This window comes from Palaemon carinicauda, unplaced genomic scaffold (genome assembly GCF_036898095.1).
Source record: "Palaemon carinicauda isolate YSFRI2023 unplaced genomic scaffold, ASM3689809v2 scaffold5, whole genome shotgun sequence".
Classification (NCBI taxonomy): Eukaryota; Metazoa; Arthropoda; class Malacostraca; order Decapoda; family Palaemonidae; genus Palaemon; species Palaemon carinicauda.
Window position 1 is genome coordinate 220,001 of NW_027171761.1, and position 21,159 is coordinate 241,159.

A 21,159-nucleotide genomic window follows, 5' to 3' on the forward strand; every position below is an offset into this window, starting at 1 on the left:
TTGGAACCTTACCTTTGGAGTGATGCGATGTCCGAGAGGGAAGTGGCGGAGTGGTAGAGGAGGATGACAAATGACGTAAAACATTAACAAGTGGCAGAAAACGTAAACACGTAACTTTACAAAACAGATTAATAAATGATTGTAAAAATTAACACTTAATTTTAGGAAATACATTAACAAATGGCAGGAAATATTAACACTTAACTTTACGATAAACTAAATATTAAATTCCTTTTTTTTTTTTGCCTTTTTCTAATTTTGTGTTTTTCTTTTTACTTTACCTTTTTTATTTTCTAGATTTAATTACACTTCATATTTTTTTCATCACTGCCACTTTTCTTTCGTTTTTTATATTTCGCTTGGTCTGCTTCTACTGAAGGCCTCTTTTCAAAAAAAAATATTGCCAAAGAAGCTTGTTTATGCCTGCTTCTTAAAATTTTCCTGAAATGATTTAGGCAAATATCATTACAGTATTCAAGCACACAACCTCTGATAATTTTTTCCGGGTGTCTCTTTTCTGCAAGATCCACCATTTTATAGTAGCCATCTAGACCTTCCTTAATTTCTGCTGTTGTCAGTGGGTCATCCTCCTCCCCTCGCCGCTAGAATACTCTTCCTGTACGATGTTGAGTCGCATGGCCTCCAACTCTCTCAGGTCATCTGTTGTAAGTTCCTCTTGGTGCTCCTTGATAAGCTCATGACCCAGACCTATGTTCGTCCAGAGTATAACGATCTCGGCAACCTCGGATTGAGCAACAGGTTCAGGATCGTCAACGTTTTTGGCTTCGTCTTCAGCTTGGCCATCGTGGAAGCCCTCGAAATCTCGTGCGGAGAAAGCATCAGGCCACAACTTCTTCCACAGAGAGTTCAAGGTGCACAATGATTTTGAGGCATATCACAATATCTAAATGCTCCTTCAAAAATTCACAAAGGGTAAGGTTTGTGCTCTCAGTGATTTCAAAACATCTTTTGAAGAGATATTTTGTATAAATTTTCTTTAAGTTTGAAATCACTTGCTGGAGGAGAGGGATGGTGTTAGGTGGAAGAAAGAGAATCTTGATGAAGGAATACTGTGCTAGGATATCTTCCTCATTTAACTGATATTCCTACTCATAACTATAAACACGAATTATAAGCATAAAAATTAATAACTTTGAAAAACTGTCATTAGTGAAATAACCGCTAACTGCAAAAATAAAGCATAACGGTACTTTAGCAGCGAGGTGGTCCAGGGGTAGTGGATGCTTGACAGGTTAAGAAAATGTTTTTCTTATTAGTGAACTTTTATTAAATAAATATCGATCTACATTACTATCAGATAGGAAATAAAGAAAAGGCAACTCTCATAAAATATGATACAGTATTCTAACAGTTGTCGAGTCATATTTATGCTACGTAATACTCATAACAACTGATACAGATCTATGAAATACTTTGTATCATTACTTGATATTTTGATAATGGGAATACTGTACTAACATTAATTGATAGCCTATTGAAAGGAAATCAGTCGATTTGACCGCTCGCTTACCGCGGCTTCGCCAGATATATGACATCAGCAGACATATGATACAGTATGAACTCGACAGATATTAAAACTTTTCTTATATCTTTTATTTAAAATGGACACTATATTAACAATAAAACAAAATACTAACTTCATTTTTATTCAAGAAAATATATTATTTCTTAGGAAATAGTTGCCCCATTAGCGTACTATTTCGGACACACGTGAAGTCATCACAGTGAAAAAGGGGGTCGTAAAGTTGAACACTCATAAGTCAACAACTACCTGTGTGTGTGGGTGTGTGTGTGTGTGTGTATATATGTATGTATATATATATATATATATATATATATATATATATATATATATATATATATATATATATATTATATATATATATATATATATATAGATACAGTATATATATATATATATATATATATATATATATATATATATATATATATATATATATAACGGATTTTGAGCGAAGCGAAAAATCTATTTTTGGGTGAGATAGCCATGGCGTCCTGATGGAAGGTTCCTTTTTGGTAGCTTCCTTGGGTATATAACTACTAAATATTCCCAGAGAATTTAACCACAGGTTATCACAGAATTCTAACTTCTGGAGCGAGTATCCTAAAGGTTTCCCTTTAAGACATCGTATATCAACAGGGGACGCATGTATTAACGCGCCACATAGCTATCTACACCCCACATAGAGTTAACACTTCGATGTGTAGGGGCGGAGAATAGCTGGGGAGCCGTTCCAAAGCTAATCTCGTTCGTGGCTACTTTTGGTACTCGAAACGTAAACAAACGGGCGCCATTGCTAAATGACGTCACGTCCGTCCTCATCCTGAAGCCAGTTGCTTGCCGATCACCATGATACAGCAGAGCAGGGTGGGACCTGAAAAACTGGACAAAGTAGCAGGGAGGGTCCATCAGGACGCCATGGCTATCTCACCCAAAAATAGATTTTTCGCTTCGCTCAAAATCCGTTTTTTGGGCTCAAGCCATGGCGTCCTGATGGAAGAATACCAGAGAATCAATGTATCGTGGTAGATTTTCCCCTTTTAGTGTAAGTGCCGAGGGCTTTGAACAGGTTAGCATAGTAATCTTAATAGAAGAACCGTAGGGAAGAGAACTTCCTGCCCCCCTGGCAGTGAAGTCCCCACGGGCCATGCCGAAGATCAAAGTGGTCATCGAAGGGCTACTCACCTTGCTGGGAGAACATGAAGAACTTGGAGACAAGACTGAATGGTTGGCATTCATATAGGAACATTCTCAAGGGCAGACAAGTGGTGGTTAGGCACTGTATGTTAATAGAGAATCGTCTTGTCTCTAAGATATGAAGTAAGTAAGTATTCGTGTAGGAATATTACATTGCACAGGTGAGTATATAATAAGGGTTGAAACCTTAGTAATCTTCATCGAATATAAGAGGAAGGGGATAATAAAACTATGACAGTCGTGTATTTCATAGTATAAGTAGGAGCGGATTGAGACGCACAAGTAATAAAATAGAAATTTTATTTCACAATTGCAGAATATATTAATGAAATGCAATAAATATGTAAAAGTAATTTACAACAAATTATAATGTACATAGTAATGAAAGACTTGCTCTTGAATCTGAAAGAGAATTTCAAAATTATTAGTAGGCACTCGTTCCAGAGGAACGTCAGTCTTTTAAATTAAAACACATCATGCTCTAGGCATGCGGCACTCGTGTGACGACTATGACATTTCACCTGGGAGAAGAACAGTATATGAAAAAACACTAAGTGTCTTTGAAATCACTACGTATCACGCGAGGGTCAACATAGGCACCCAAGGAATTAGAGTCCCAAGTAACTCACTGTTCTATGCAGAGTTAGGTGCAGGTTTCATAACACTACCTGCGGCTACCACAAAATGTTTGACTTCATGCACTTGTTTCGCATAATGTTTGAAGAAAACACGCGAGGATTTCCAGCCTGTGAAACTCTTAAGGCTTTCGAAATCCATACTCTGAAAGAAATTCAGAGAAGATGCAACTTTTCTAGGATCGTGACCGGCGGGTGTACTGTCAGGATCCGCTCTGCGAATGAAGTAGGTGATTTTCGCTCTTAGTTGTTTCAGTGACAGGTCGCTGCCCGATGTTTCTCCTTTGAAGAGTTGGCCTCCACCAAAGTCCGAAGTTCTACGAAGATAGACCTTGAGGCTCTCTACTGGACATAGAGAGGCATCTTCTTTCAGGGGGCATATTCTCCAAGGGCCCCATCTTTTGGTGGGTAATTCGTTTTTGGCGAGAAACGTCGGATCCGGGAAGAGGGTAAGGTCTCCTGAGTCTGTAAACAGGATGTGACCCTCGTCCCTTGATAATGCCACTATTTCGCTGACTCGGGCTCCTGAGGCAAGAGCAAAAAGAAATATAACTTTCTGAGTCAGATCCTTGAGAGGGCACGAATCATTGTCCAAGTTGGAGGCAAAATGGAGCACCTTGTCCAGATACCAGGAGATCGGTTTTGGTGGGGGTGCTGGGCGTAGACGAGCGCATGCTTTCGGCAGTTTATTGAAGATGTCGTTGGACAGATCAATCTGGAAGGCATACATCAGTGGTCTAGTCAAGGCCGATTTGCAAGTAGAAATCGTGTTGGCTGCCAAGCCCTGTCCATGAAGGTGAATAAAGAAGGACGTGCAAAAATCAATGGTGATTTCCGTAGGATTTTTTGCATTGACGAATGAGACCCATTTTCTCCAGGATGATTCGTATTGCCGTCTTGTGGATTCGGACTTGTATTCCTCGAGGAAGTCTAGACTTTTCTTCGCGGCTAGGGAGAGAAAATCATGAGATGAAGGTCCTTGATTTTCGATGATGAAGCGAAGACAGTCGACTTCTGTACTTGCTTGGAGAGAACTGGGCCCGGGAGAGGGATCAGCGTGGGCTGCAGCTCCAGGACCAGGGGGTACCAATTGCTCCGGGGCCACTTGGGAGCCACTAGGGCCGCTGTCCCTTTGAAGGTTCTCAGCTTGGAGAGGACTTTCAGCAGAAGGTTGGTGGGAGGGAACAGGTAGATCTTGGACCATCTGTTCCAGTCCAGTGACATGGCGTCCACTGCTTCTGCCTTGGGGTCCTCGTACGGGGCCACATATCGAGGAAGTTGATTGTTGTCGCTCGTTGCGAAGAGATCGATCTGAAGTTCTGGGACTTGGTGAGAGATGAAGGAGAATGATCTTGCGTCTAGAGACCATTCCGACTCTATCGGGCTTGTCCGGGATAGAGCGTCCGCCGTCACGTTGCGGAATCCTTGTAGGTGAACTGCAGACAGGTGCCATTTCTTCTTCTCTGCCAGACGGAAGATTGTCAGAAGCACCTGATTTATCTGGGGCGATCTTGAGCCTTGGCGATTGAGACATCGAACTACCACCGAATTGTCTAGGGTTAGACGAATATGAATCGAGGGAGGCGGGGAGAGTTTCTTCAGTGTTAGAAGGACCGCCATGGCCTCCAAGATGTTGATGTGAAACGTCTTGAATAGGGGAGACCATGTGCCTTGAGCCTGTTTTTGGTGGGAGTGACCTCCCCAACCCTCCAGCGAAGCGTCCGTGTGGATGTTGAGTGATGGAGGTGGGTGTTGAAGAGGGATGGACCTTTTCAGGGCCTTTGCTTCCGACCACGGCTTGAGGAGCAGCCGAAGTCTGTTTGGGAGCCGTCTCTTGAGGTCTCTTCGAGCGATGGATGCAGAACGTCTCCAGACCCCCGCGGCATCCTTTAGCTGTGCACGTAGCACTGGGTTTGTCACTGAGGCGAACTGTAGAGAGCCTAGAACTTGTTCCTGCTGACGTCTTGAGATCCGTTTGGATTTCAGCAGTCGCTTGACAGACCCTGTTATTTCCTTCCTTTTCTTCTGGGGGATGGAAAGGCGGTGTGACTGAAGGTTTCACTGGATTCCTAACCATTGGAACTTCTGAGCTCGAGAGAGGCGAGATTTCTTCACGTTTATCTTGAATCCCAGGTGTTCTAGGAACTGGGTGACTTTGCTGCAGGATCTTAAACAATCCTCGGGCGATGGAGCCCAGACTAGCCAGTCGTCGAGGTAGGCCATCACCTGGACGTCTCGGAGGCGGAGCTGTTGTACTGTGGCCAGCTTTGTGAAGATCCGAGGGGCCACGTTGAGGCCGAAGGGCATGGCCCTGAAGGCGTAGCTTTTCCTTTGGAGTCGAAATCCTAGGTAGAAGGAAGCGTGGTGGTTCATTGGAACGTGCCAGTAGGCATCCACCAGGTCTATGGAGACCGTGTAAGAACCTCGAGGCAGAAGGGTCCGTATCTGTTGAAGAGTCAGCATCTTGAACTTGTTGTTCACTATGAACTTGTTGAGGGGGGATAAGTCTAGAATGACTCTGAGCTTGTCGGAGTCCTTCTTGGGGACGCAAAACAGTCTCCCTTGGAACCTGGTTGACTTTACCCTCCTTATCACCTTCTTGTTCAAGAGATCTAGGACATATTCTTCCAGAAGGGGGGTCGATTGTTGGAAGAATTGCTGGAAGGTTGGGGGTGGTTGAGTCCAACTCCAGCCTAGACCCTTCTTGACGATGCTGTGTGCCCAGGGATCGAAGGTCCAACGATCCTGGAATTGGCGGAGTCTTCCTCCCACCGGAAGCACTTCATTGCTTCTGGTGTCCCGAGGGTTTACTGCCTCGGCCGCTAGCTCCCCTTCCTCCTCTGCCTCTGGAGGGACGGCGAGATGCGTCTCTGCCTGCACCTCTGCTTGAGCCTCTACCTTTGGGACGAAAGGTAGTCGTCTGTTGCTCGAAGGCAGGGGTGAAAACCGGTGACTGTGACAAGACCGGTTGGGTGACCAGCTGAAAGGTCTGCTGTGGCTGAGCAGCCACTTGGGGAGTAGCGGGTCCCGGAAACTGCCGTCTCTGTTGACGTTGCTGGGGTTTTGGCTTGGAGGATTTCCTCTTAGGTTGAGGGCCGTCGTCCTGAGAGGATTTCCTCTTCTTCGACATGCCCCACTTGTGGAGAAGGTTCCTGTTCTCCGTGGCGGCCTTGTCGGTGATCTCTTTCACAAGATCAGAGGGAAAGAGGTGCTTACCCCAGATGTTGGAGGAAATCAGCCTCCGGGGTTCGTGTCTCACTGTGGCACTTGAGAACACGAATTCACGACAGGCTCTCCGAGCCTTCATGAAGCTGTACAAGTCCTTAACTACAGTCGCCATATGTGTTTTGGCGAGCACCATGTAGTGGTCGGGGACTCTAGTGTCACCGGCCATGACGTCAAGCTGTACCTGGAGGGACATGGATGCGGCGAGCCTTTCCTTTGTGTCTTGTTCCCGACGAAGGAGATGGTCATTAAGTTTCGGGAGGTCTTCGTTAAACTGACGTCCAGCAACGTCAGGATCTAGTTTTCCCACCACGAAGGTATGCTGGATATCCTTCCAGTGTCGAACATCGGGGGGAGTCACCAGGGAGAAGGGTCTGCACTCCTCCAGTGCAGGGCAAGGTTTCCCTTCTTCCACTGCCTTGTGTACCGCAGTGAAGGCCTTTTCCCTGAAGGGGAGGATCGCATCATCAGGTGCGACGTAGGTAGGGTGCTTCTTGCTCAGTGCCGGAAGCTTTGAGCAGGTAAAACCCCTACTTTTAAAAGCGTTGGCCAGCATAGCCTGGGCCTTCGGGAGATCAAACACTATCACCTCCTTAGGTTCGGTCTCTTCTTTAGAGGCAGGTTCGGATCGAAGCCGGACGTAACAGTCCGGATAAGCCTTAAAACTCGGGAAGAACTCCACTTCTTCTAGGGCAACCGAGCCGACCTTCTCACTGACGAAGATCCTGCCCATTGCGATAGGCATATGCTCAGCATACCTCCAGGGGTTGGCGTGCGAGCATGCCGGGAGGTCCTTAACCGAAATCCTTTTCGGCTCCTTGGAACTTCCCATGGTCCTGATGTACTCGTGTGTCTCACGGAGTTTCTTGTCCATAAGAGCTTCAAGCATACGGAACATCTCCTGGGCGCTGGTTGGGATGGGGTCCGGGGTGGCGGAGGTAGACGGGAGAGATACTTCCGTCGGTGTAGGAGTTGGGGCGGTGGTGGAAGGCGGAGCGACCTCCTGCTCCGACTCGGCGTATTCCACTCGGTCCTCCTCATAGTCCAATTCTTCGGCCATGAGGTTCCTCTCCGTTGTCTCCGACACCTCCGACATACGCTCCGCGTTGTCGGTATCCAGGCGACACTCGTGCATGGACTGGGCCATGACAACATCGGGTTCCACCGTGATCTGGACGGTGGGGATCTGATCCTTGGGGACAACAGAGTCTGGGGATGCCTTTGGGAACAGTAAGGCCCTCAAGTCTTCAGTGGCAAGGTACGGTCCAGTGGCGTTCTTCTGGAAGCCACGCACTCATTTGCGTAGCTTCTCTCGAGAAGCGTCCCTAACCTCCGCTGAGGGAGAGTTATTGAACTCCTCGACCAGGCGTTCCTGGCAGACCGTACAGTTCTGCGGGTCCCAGAACTTCAGATCACCTCTCTTGTTGGCACAAGGGGCGTGAGTCCTACACGCCGTGTGCCCATAAAAGTGCGGGCGCTTCACTGCACAGAAGCCGTGGTCGCACTTCACGTGCTCCTCCTTTCCAGAAGAAGGCGAGGCCGAGGGTAGAGACATGGCTAAGATGCAAGTCGATAAAGTACGCACAGGGAAAAATCCGACTAGTAAGGCAAGCTACTAAACGAAGGATGAGGACGGACGTGACGTCATTTAGCAATGGGGCCCGTTTGTTTACGTCTCGAGTACCAAAAGTAGCCACGAACGAGATTAGCTGTGGAACGGCTCCCCAGCTATTCTCCGCCCCTACACATCGAAGTGTTAACTCTATGTGGGGTGTAGATAGCTATGTGGCGCGTTAATACATGCGTCCCCTGTTGATATACGATGTCTTAAAGGGAAACCTTTAGGATACTCGCTCCAGAAGTTAGAATTCTGTGATAACCTGTGGTTAAATTCTCTGGGAATATTTAGTAGTTATATACCCAAGGAAGCTACCAAAAAGGAACCTTCCATCATGACGCCATGGCTTGAGGCCAAAAATATATATATATATATATATATATATATATATATATATATATATATATATAATATATATATATATATATATATATATATATATATATATATATATATATATATATATATATATATATATATATATATATATATATATATATATATATATATATATATATATACAGTATATATATATACTGTATATATATATATATATATATATATATATATATATGTAAGTATATATATATATATATATATATATATATATATATATATATATATATATATAGAACATGCAGTCTTTTATTACTAAAAATCTATTTTAGGCATAGATTAATCACTGCTACCGAGAGTTTGAATGCATGTATTGGCATGAGAGAAGCAGACATGGGTATGATGAAAAAAAATCCACGGAAAGTTTGATTCTCTTGCAAATTCTTTGTGATGGCTGCAATCCCGACATTTTAACGTGTGATGCGTGACGATGTACCTAGATGCCGACTTCATTCACTGCTTCCAGTTCACATAAATTTTGACTACTTTATTGTCCTTCTTCTTTAGGTAAAGCTCTAGGGGACAAAGTATTTTGTGGGCTGTATTAAAATAAGAAAATAAAGCTACACAAAAATCCCTTATTGTTAAAAGTGTTAGTGGCCACATACAGTATGAAGCATATTTGTCATATCTCATACTTTGAATCTTCTGGGTACTTTTGTAACATTGTATATAAACCAAGTCCAGTTTTGGGTTAAAATGCTGATCCCACTCCCTTGTAGGCATATCTCTTCCAAGATGAAGGCTTTGGTAGATTTTCTGAGTATGAAGTATGCCATAGGGATAGGCTTTGAAGCTAGATCCAGTATTAGGATTTCCTTGATTTTTTGGCTGTACCTTGCCAGTTTGGTCATTGAGTTCATCTTGTCCTCTGGTATGGGGAGCTGGTCAAGCTTGAAGTTTAGGCTCCTGCCTGAGCTTTCATCTTTCCTTAATAATTCCTCACACTGTTCATGATTTTCCACTGAGTATCTTAAAATTTTCATTATTGGCATATATGAACGGCTATGAACTGCACCCCTTATTGTAAGGAACTCTGTCTTGCTGCCTGTGCTGTTATGTATTGATTCAAATTTTTATTCACATGATATGTGTACTATCACAGCAGATGAAGCTGTGAAGAATAAGACTGTTTGTGAGCTAAGCTTCATATATAAAGATTATAGGTTTTTTTTTTTTTAATTCTAGGTCTTCATGTTCAAGGATTTGGAAGTCTTTTTGGTTTTACTAATGAAGATGAAAAAGCTGAGCAGCAGGCAATTGATGATTGGAGAAAGTACATAAAAGGTAAACAGGTTGCAGAGAAGGAAGCAGATCCATTAGTGAAGGAAACAGGCAAGTATTTTGCTGTATAATTAGTTGTTTTGATTATATATATATATATATATATATATATATATATATATATATATATATATATATATATATATATATATATATCAAATAAGCCTTATATTTTATTACATCAATGGTTGGATTCTCTTACTGACTTGGAATCAGAGTCTCGAGGGGAAATCACTCAAAGACGATAGTATCTGACCGGCCAGGAATTCAACCCTGGTCCAGGATGCTAAATGGTATGGTCATTGTCATACAAGCACCGTGTTCCAGGGTTCGATTCCTGGTCAGTCAGATGCTATTGTCTTTGAGTTATTTTGCTTCGAGAGACTGATTCTGAGGTCGGTAAGAGAATCCAGACATTAATGTATCAGAATATATGGCTTATTTGAAATATGAAAAAATATGTTTAAATGTGCAAAATTTATCATATAAATATATATATATATATATATATATATATATATATATATATATATATTGTATATGATCCTCTTTTTCACCCATTACTAGTCCACTGGAGAAGAAAGGCCTCAGTCATGACCTTGGTTTTAAGTAATTTCCATTGTAAATTAATTTTGCTTTGTTTGTGGTATCTGGATAATATATGCCGGGCAAATAACTAAGATGGACAGTGAAGAATGGTTGCAAATTGTACGTCTATTGGTGTATATATGAGCTATCACAGTACTGGTTCAGAGCTGACTTCTATATTATGCGCAGTCCCTTTGAAATGGAAATAGAAAATATATTTTTTTGGGGGGGCTCAGGCCATGTCGTCCTGATGGAAGGTTCCTTTAAGTAGCTTCCTAGGGTATATTTGACTACAGTGATATTCCCAGAGAATTTACCTTAAGGTCTCCAGAATTCTTAACTCCTGGCGCGAATATCCCTAACTTTACCTTTTAGGGATATCGCATAATATCAGAGGACGTATTCTTGACACGCCACATAGCTATCTTCACCCCGAATAGCGTTTACGCTTCGAGGGGGAAAAGTGGCAAAAAAACGAAGGGGAGCCGTTAATAAGGTATCGCTCCTCCGCTACTGTTTTGAATATCTAGATGACATCATCATCTCCGCCATGTTTATTCCTTTACTTGTAGCGCTATTGCTCGGTGATTTTCCTGGTGCTCTCCCGCCATTTTGGAATTTTTGGATTTATCATGCAATCTCCAGCCTCTTCTGCCTCTGGAAACTTGAGTATTTGATCTTTACATTGTAAAAATGTAAGCTCCTGCCTTTTTATAAAATGAATTAAGGTTAAATTAACATATGCAAGAGCTGTTGCCTGAGCCGGAGGCATCATGGGCGCTGTCGTTCGTAATGCATGAGTCATTTAGTTAGCCAGAACGACTTTCCCAGCATAAGAGCATTAAATAATGTTAGCTATTTAGCCTTCATTGCTAGGAATTCTTTATATTATGCCGATAGTATTCAATTAGTTTTTGGCGATTTAGGTAACCGAACCTTGTTAACGCTAGGCTTCCTAGCCTAGGTGTTTCAGTTTTAGTACTTTCATGCATGATATACAGTAATAGACTTTCCTGGTGCTACAAATTTAATGATGCTTTAGGCAAAAATTTATACATGTAAGATATGTTGATCGCATAATATCTTCCTCTTCCAAGATAGTATACAAGAGAGTTTCGGTGATTTAGGTAATCGATTCTCACTGCTACTAGGCTACTAGCCTAGGGGCTTTAGTATACTTTCATACATGTTCCACGGTTACCCTCGTGTATCGTTTTATTGATTCAGGCGGAGATAGATATCTCCTAGAATTACTATAAGGCGATACTTGTCTCCTGTGGAGATTTAAGGGTAATCCCTCCTCCCTCTGAGTTTAGCCTATGCTATAACCCTAGTCAGTCATGCCTCGAGTTGTAATTCAGGCAGGGCTAGGCTAGGGTTTTCTGTCCCTTCCCTATAACCGCAAATGCAGGTTTTTGGGTTTTGGTCAGAATTTCAGAGTATTAGTCTGATGCCGGCAGCTGGCTGGCAGGGTGAATAGCATTCCCCTGCTGGACTAAGCTGCCGGCATAGGAGGCTAGACCTCCCTAGACCACACCTGAAGGCTTTATAGGATATTGACCTTCTCCCTGTGGTCTAGTTGACTAGTCCTGTGCCGGCGGACCCTAGGCTGAGGAATAGACATTCTTCTGCCGCCTAGGTGACACCGGCACTAGAACTCTGTTCCTCTTTTGTTTAGGGGTAGCGGCCAGAGCGCTGCCGGCCCCTTTACTGTATTAGCCGACCCAAGGCTGGAGAATAGAATTCTTGTGCCGCCTGGGATGGCTTCAATACTGGAACAGTTTCTCTAGGGTGTGGTAGGGCCAGCAAACCTACCGGCTCCTTCTATACCCCATAGGACCCTCGCTCCTCCCCACTCTGTCCTTTAGTGATGGCCTAGCCATCACAATCCTTTGGCCGTCGTCCTACAATCGTACTGAATGCCAGCAGGTTGTGGGGCCGGCTCGGGCTTCTGTCGGTAGTGACATATAGTCACTCAGCTCTTTCTTATGGATGCAATGCTCCGGGATAGCTGGTCCGGCTGCCGGCAGAAGACCCCCCTTTTTGCTGTAGAGTGTTCTTCAGTCCTCTCTTGGACTGCCATTTGCAAACCTGTGGCCGGCAGAGACCGGCAATAGCTGTGGATGGGTGGAAGCCTGAATATACTTTCTCCCCTTCCATTTGAACCCTCATTCTGGAAGAAGGCAGTAAGGCAGAGCTCTTACACTGTCCTTCACTCCATGCTTTCTCTCTCTCTATTGGCTAGTGCCGCCGGGTTCTATCCTAACAGCAGCTGCTGGCCACTACCCTAGCCAGCAATGTGCTTGTTAGACTTGTGCGCCGGCAGCCCAAGAGTCGCCGGCACAACTGAATTGGCAGGCAAAGAGCCGGCCGAATTCAGATCGCACACACTGTCTGGCAGGTCGCCGGCTGGCCTAGTAGGCCGGCAGCCGGGCTGCCGGGGATCCGCCGACCGCCATCTATATAACCAGATCGCCGGCTGACCTAGTGGGCCGATAGCCGCTGAACCGCCGGTGGCCGGCGAACTTCCGGAGGCCGGTGGGCTGTCGGCACACGCCGACTGAACTGTGCCCTGGTGCTAGCCTTGCCGGCTAGAACTACAGTATATGATTATGCAGTAGCCAGTATAATTGCAATATAAATCATACTGCAAACAGAAAACTACAGTATATATTATACGGTAGCCTAGATTTTCAAACATACTCTGTGTAGCCATGCGCAGCCTATTGTTGAGACCATACAATATGAAGAAAGGAAGTTCTTTCTATAGACTGATAAATGTTCAGTGATAATGATCCTCAATCTTAAACCTTCTGGGAGTTAAATTTAAGTTGCACTTCCAATGGGCTTTCTAAAATAGAATGCCCCTCGGTTTTAATTTTGAGGGAGGTCACAGCAATTGGCTGGGCAGGAAACACATGTATGTGTCTTTCTTATTTCATTTCAAGCTTATCTATCCTAAGCTATATGCAAATATATTAATTATAATATTACTATAGTTTGTCCAGTGAGACGATCCACCGTATACTCATTTTATTTTCCTCTCTTTACAGGAGGACCATCCTAAGTGCCGCAGCGTCTTCTGCAACGTGAGGAGCAAGAGCTTCTGTGGCCATGAGGTGTGCAGGGCGCATGCACTCCGTTCCATCACCAAGGGACCTCTGAAGTATTGGGACCCCCAGGTATGTAATGTTTGCAAAGCCTTGGTTACTGAGGCTTTTGATGATCCCAAGTCAGTGGAGTCAAGGGATGCAGCAAGGGAAAAGCTGCATAGATGGCTCCGTGGCCACCAAAAGAACGCCACGGGGCCTTACCTTCCGAACGAAAGGATGCGGGCCTATCTTTTCCCTAAAGCATCTAAAGATGCTGTAATACCGCAGTCTCACCCAGAGATCCCCTGCGTCCAGTTATCCGTGGAGTAGGATGTCTCGGACGTGATGAAGGACATCCATCTAGACGAGAGGATGTCAGAGGTGTCAGAAGTCACTGAGAAGGACCTTCTTGCAGGAGGTCAAGAAGAGGAGTCTACTTTGGCTCCTGATACCAAGGAGGAGGAAGTCGAGTTGGTTTCTGTTTCGTCGGTTCTTGCCCCAGAATCAGTACCCTCGACATCTTCTGCTCCTCCACCAAATGACATAAGGCAGACTCTGTCTTCCATCATGTCAATGATGGAGAAGATGCAGAAACAAAATGCAGAAAAGGAAGCTGCGTTGAGGTTGGAAATACGCCAACTTGCAGCACCCCGTGAGTCTCACAGGAGACTCAACGTGAAGGAACTTCCTTCATGTTCTGATGTGAACCCGTGGAGGCATGCGGAGTACATGCCCCTGACAAACGGGAAGATTTATATCTCCAAAAAGCTGGGATCAGTCCCCATCGAGGATGTGGAGTTTTGGCCCAGCTTTGAGTCTTATCCAGACTGCTTCGTCTGTCTAAAGACGTAACCAGCGACGAAGGAAGACAGAGCCAAAAGAGGTCATAGTTTTTGACCATTCTAAAGCTCAGGCTTTGTTTGCTAGTACCTCGAAGGAGAGGGGCTTCACTAATTCCAAGGTGCCAGCCCTGAGTAAGAAACACCCTTCCTTTCTTGGTGCAACTACTCGGGCCTTCCCCTTCATGGAAAAAGGGTACAAGGTCGTATTAAAGGCAATAGAAGCTGAGAAACCTTGTCCTACACTCGAGGAGTGTAGACCCTTATCCCTAGCTTTGCCTATGGACCAGAAGGACTGGAAGGAAGTACATCTTACCTTCTCAGTCGGGAAGTTGGAGGCAGATATTGCCGGACGACAGTTCGGCGAGAACCTCCCTAAGTTGTCGAAGTTTCTCTTGCGCAGGGAGCAAGAGACTAAAGAAAGGCTTGCCGCTTCTATGTCCCTCCAGACTACCTTGGAGACAATGGCAAGCGAACCTAAGAACCCGGATATGTTTATGGTTGTGGCCAAAACACATTTGGCTACTGTAACGAAGGACCCATACGGCTTCGTTAAAGCCAGAAGGGCTTGTAGGGAGTTCGTGTTCGCCTCAGCTGCAGTGAGACACGAACCCAGGAAGCTCATATCTTCTAATATCTGGGGAAAGGACCTCTTTCTGAGTGAAGTGGTCAAGGAAGTAGTCGACAAGGCCGCCACGGAGAATAGGAACCTTCTCCAGAAGTGGGGCTTGTCACTAAAAAGGAAGTCTTCCCCGGATGAGGGTCCCCAACCAAAAAGGAAGACAAAGAGGCCAAGGTTGCCCTCTTGCCCCGCCAGACAACAGCAAAAGCAACAACTTCCCATGACCGCGGTGCCCCAGATGGTGGCACAACCTCAACCCACCTACCTGTTGGTACCCCAGCAGGTGGTGACACAGTCACCAGCTTTTAATCCAGCCTTTGAGAGACAGTCCACTACCTTTCGGGCGAAAGGTAGAGGAATTTTTAGAGGTTCCTCTAGACGTCCCTCAAGAGGAAGAGGAAATAGGGGAAGACGCGGTCAAGGAGGAAAGTCCTCCGGTCGACAGCAGAAATGAGATGCTTCCGGTAGGAGGAAGACTACACTCATTTCAGGATCGCTGGACCTTCGATCCCTGGGCCCACAGCCTGATCAAGAATGGACTAGGTTGGAGCTGGAACATAGCTCTACCATCATTCCCTCAATTATTCCAACACTCCACCCCCGTTCCGGAAGAATACATCTGAGAACTCTTGAACAAGAGAGTAATAAAGAGGGCAAAGTCCATCAAATTTCAAGGAAGGCTGTTTTGTGTTCCCAAGAAGGACTCAGACAAACTCAGAGTCATTCTGGACTTGTCGCCACTCAACAAGTTCATAGTAAACTACAAGTTCAGGATGTTAACCCTTCAACACATAAGGACCCTGTTGCCCAAGATGGCAAACACAGTCTCCATAGACATGGCAGATGCCTATTGTCATGTTCCAATCAATCGTCAACTTTCCTCCTACCTAGGATTCAGGCTACAGAAGAAGAAATACGTCTTCAGAGCCATGCCCTTCGGGCTAAACATAGCTCCAAGGATCTTCACGAAGCTTGCAAATGCAGTCGTTCATCAACTACGCCTAAAAGGTGTCCAGGTAGTAGCCTATCTGGACGATTGGCTGGTGTGGGCAACATCCGAGATGGAATGATTGCAAGCCTCCAAGAAAGTGATCCAGTTCCTGGAACATCTGGGATTCAAGATCAACAGCAAAAAGTCTCGACTATCTCCAGCTCAAAAGTTTCATTGGCTTAGAATACATTGGAACTTACATTCACACCGTCTCTCCATTCCGTCAAAGAAGAGGAGAGAGATAGCGGGATCTGTCAAGAGACTTCTGAAATCCGGTCGGATATCAAGACGCTAACCGGAGAGAGTGCTGGGCTCCTTCAGTTTGCATCATTGACAGACCCGGTGCTAAAAGCACAATTAAAGGATGCAACAGGAGTCTGGAGAAGATACGCATCAAACGCTCGAAGAGATCTAAGAAGACCAATACCGACTCAACTACGATCACTTCTCAAGCCGTGGTCGGAGGCCAAGTACCTGAAGAAATCGGTACCCTTACAACCACCTCCACCTTCAGTCATCATCCACACAGACGCATCAAAGGAAGGATGGGGAGGTCACTCTCACCGACGGAAAGTCCAGGGGACTTGGTCCTCTCTATTCAAGACCTTCCACATCAACCTTCTGGAAGCCATGGCAGTTTTCCTTACACTGAAAAAACTGGCTCCTCGCTGCTTGACCCACATAAAACTGGTCCTGGACAGCGAGGTAATAATGAGATGTCTGAATCGTCAAGGTTCGAGATTGCCCCAAATCAACCAAGTGATGTTGGCCATCTTCCGTTTGGCGGAAAAGAAGAGATGGCACTTACCAGCAGTTCACCTCCAAGGGTTCCGCAATGTGACGGCGGACGCTCTATCCAGGTTCACGCCAATAGAGTCAGAGTGGTCCCTAGATGCAGGATCATTCTCCTTCATCTTACGTCAAGTCCCAGAACTGCAGATCGACCTCTTCGCGACGAGCGACAACAAGAAACTACCTCGTTACGTGGCCCCATACGAGGAACCTCTAGCGGAAGCAATGGACGCCATGTCCCTCGATTGGAACAGATGGACCAGGATTTACCTGTTCCCTCCATCCAACCTTCTGTTGAAAGTTCTCAACCAGCTGAGATCCTTTCAGGGAACAGCAGCCATAGTGGCTTACAAGTGGCCAATGAGCATCTCGTTCCCTCTAGTATTGGAATTGCGGCTGAGGCTGGTCCCGTTGCCGGAACCAGTTATGACTCAACAAGTACAGAAGTCGACTGTCTTCGCTTCATCACAGAAAACCCGAAACCTTCATCTCATGATTTTCTCTCCTTAGCAGTTAAGAAAAGGCTTGGTATTTCTAGAGACAGTATAGACTTTTTAGAAGAATATAAGTCTAAATCTACCAGAAGACAATATGAGTCGTCTTGGAAGAAATGGGTTGCGTTTGTCAAGGCAAAGAAACCAAAGGAGATCTCAACAGATTTCTGTTTATCCTTCTTTATTCATCTTCATGAACAAGGTTTAGCAGCCAATTTGATAACAACGTGTAAATCTGCCTAGGCTAGACCTTTACTGTACGCCTTCCAAGTAGACTTCTCTAACGAAATCTTTAACAAGATTCCTAAGGCTTGTGCTAGGCTTAGGCCTGCAGCACCTCCGAGGCCCATCTCGTGGTCCTTGGGTAAGGTTCTTCACTTTGCATCAACAATGGACAATGAGAATGGCTCTCTGAAAGATTTGACCCAAAAAGTTATACAGTATTCTTAATTGCTCTAGCCTCGGGGGCCAGGGTGAGTGAAATAGTGGCCCTTTCTAGAGATGAGGGCCATATTCAGTTCACAGAAGGGGGAGAACTGAATCTTTTTCCTGACCCAACATTTCTCGCTAAAAACGAGCTACAGTACCTACTGGTGGGGTCCTTGGAGAATCTGCCCTCTGAAGGAAGATGTCTCGCTGTGTCCAGTAGAGTGCCTAAAGGTCTATCTTCATAGAACTTCAGACTTTGGGGGAGGACAGCTCTTTAAAGGAGAAACATCAGGCTCAAATTTGTCTCTAAAACAATTAAGGGCGAAGATCACCTACTTCATTCGCAGAGCGGATCCAGATAGTACACCCGCAGGTCACGATCCGAGAAAAATTGCATCGTCTCTGAATTTTTTCCATTACATCGATTTTGAACGTCTTTGCTCGTATACTGGATGGAAGTCATCCAGAGTGTTTTTCAAACACTATGCGAAGCAAGTGCAAGAGATTAAGAGATTTGTGGTGGCGGCAGGTAGTGTTCTAAAACCTGTCGCTTAATTCTGCGAGGAACAGTGAATTAATTGGGACTTATGTGCAGGGTGTGCGTGTTGACACCTTATGGCACAACACGTAAAAAGAAGTGTCACCAAGGTGACACTATGGACTGTTCCAGATACTAAAGGTGAAAAATTGCATAAAGAGTTAACACGTGTGCCGTGTGTTTTATACACAAGTGTGAAAAGACAGCCAATTACAGAAATGTATATTAGAAAATTTATGAAATTTTCAGTCTGGTGGCATTATAATAATTTCCTTTTCAGATGAAACAAGTATTTCTGAAATTGCCTGTATGTTTTATGCTTACTATGATTCACAAACATTTTTTGTGTTACTATAAAATGCATGTTGAATTTAAAATTTCTTTTATTGAGTACCAATGAAAAACTAATTGGTATTTGCATCTTATTTCGCCCCAAATCCAAATAAATAGAGATGTTTATGAGCATTATTTATGATTCCCCTTTTTATCTGCATATAAGTAAGAGAACAACTGTATAACTTGTTCCTATATGTAAACAAACCTTCTTTCTGTGTGTACATATCTGGTTTCTACACAGATACAAACCTGTCTGTCTTTGCATACGACTAACCTTGTATGCTTTGGATGTGATACTGGCCTATACAAACATTTGCTTCTACACAGATATAAATCTGTCTGTCCTTGCATACAGCTAGACCTGCATGTCTGGGGAGGTGACAATGGCTTATACAAACATTTGTTCGTATTGAGTATACAAACTATGATTGATGGGGTATACAACGAGACCGGTATACCCGTTTTGTTGCTAGGTTTGTTCATATGAAATATGCAAACCTCGAGGCTTTTTTCTGAGTCTGGCATAAATTTTCCCTGTAGGGGGCAGGAAGCACTAACATAGTTCATGATTAGATGAAATGACGTATAATGGTAACATCATATGTCTCTAGGTCTGAGTGACCAAGGAAATATTGTCTTGAGGTTGAGGCACAATTGGAAAATCCACATACAGTACAAAAAACGGATTTTGAGCGAAGCGAAAAATCTATTTTTGGGTGAGATAGCCATGGCGTCCTGATGGACCCGCCCTCCTTTTCATAAAAGGGCTTGACAGGACCCCTCCCAAAGTACCATATCTGTAGCACCTCGCTTAACGCTACAAGGAATAAACATGGCGGAGATGATGATGTCATCTAGATATTCAAAACAGTAGCGGAGGAGCGATACCTTATTAACGGCTCCCCTTCGTTTTTTTGCCACTTTTCCCCCTCGAAGCGTAAACGCTATTCGGGGTGAAGATAGCTATGTGGCGTGTCAAGAATACGTCCTCTGATATTATGCGATATCCCTAAAAGGTAAAGTTAGGGATATTTGCGCCAGGAGTTAGAATTCTGGAGACCTTAAGGTAAATTCTCTGGGAATATCACTGTAGTCAAATATACCCTAGGAAGTTACTTAAAGGAACCTTCCATCAGGACGACATGGCTATCTCACCCAAAAATAGATTTTTCGCTTCACTCAAAATCCGTTTTTTGTATGTATAACAGCAACATGATTTAATCTATAAGTTTGCAGCCCCAAATCCAAGCTCTCATTCAGACAAATAGTCACCAATTGTCTTCAGAGATGAAAGTATGCGAACGCAGCCTGCTTGTTTGAACAGACTATATGATTTCATTTAGATGTTGGATGATGATATCTCAGATGTTGACTAACATTATCCAGCTGATGATGTTGAAGAGGATATTATGCATTTGAAACTGAAAATTGTATGTCATATTTCGCGATAAAGTTGATTGTATGGAACAGCCTGAGTGAGACAAATGTGAGTGAGGTGAAGTATAACCTACACATGTTTGCCATTTAGGGTTTTTTCTATTCAAGTTTCCAGAAATAGAACTTCCATATGTAGTGTTGACTACATATTCATTACATTGTGGCATCTTCTCACTCACCTTAAATAATATCAGTAAATTTGTGTTGTATTTGACAATCCCAGCATCTTTGCCGAATCTTCTTTATGGGATTGAATGATACGTACTGTATGTATTATTAAGATACATTTATTTCTCTAACTACATTACTACTACATTACTGGCTTGCTATTCGAGAGTGAGAACACCGTAAACAAAGCTCTTGCATAAAAAAGATATGAAAATAACAAATGAGCATCACTCTTAAAAGAATGGATCCTACTGTAATACAAAAGTAAGAATTACATCCTATACATCCTATCTTTGAGGCAATTAATAAATGATTAAAGCCTTTATAACATACGCTACTACACTTATAACTAATGTTCAAACATTGTACAAAACTTTACAAATCCAATCTCTCAGGGGGCTTCCCTCTATTCATCCTATTGGGAAGTACTCTTAATTTCATCCTGTACTGGTACATGAACAGATTCTGAATCTACATCTGATGTTTAAGTATCTTGGTTTATATTTGATTCATTTGATTTAACTACTACTGAAAATTTCCCATCTCTAACATTCACATGATCTACATGATTTTTATTTAACGACTGTAATTAATTAATATGATGTTTTACAATATTTCCACCAACTTAAACATCATAATGTAAATTTCCTACCTGTTACAGTTTTTCCTGGTACCCACTTTTCTAGAGTATTGTATGATCTTACCATGACATTAAAATAAGAGGAAAAATTTTATACTTTTGGAAGACTTTTTACTTGTTTATACACTTTTTTTCTAAATCACTTTGAAAATTTGGATGCAACAAATCAAACTTAAACCTAATCCTTTTCCCCATTAACGAATTTGATGGTGTCACACCTGTTGTGCTGTGCAGTGTTTTTCTATAAGGAAATAAAAACTTTGATACATTAGAAAATATGTTATTTGCATTTGCT

General features: G+C 43.7%; 1 protein-coding gene across 2 annotated transcripts in view; it reads left to right on the forward strand.

The window, feature by feature from the left end:
- LOC137637030 (uncharacterized aarF domain-containing protein kinase 2-like) overlaps nucleotides 1-21,159 on the forward strand; it is a 190,853-nt gene that overhangs the window by 84,799 nt on the left and 84,895 nt on the right. Inside the window, exon 5 of one of the 2 annotated variants that reach the window (XM_068369341.1) lies at nucleotides 9,803-9,901. In XM_068369341.1, coding sequence (XP_068225442.1) covers nucleotides 9,803-9,901 — 99 coding nt within the window. Of the gene's footprint in view, nucleotides 1-9,802; nucleotides 9,950-21,159 lie in introns of both variants that reach the window. The other variant, XM_068369340.1, reaches the window with a different exon arrangement.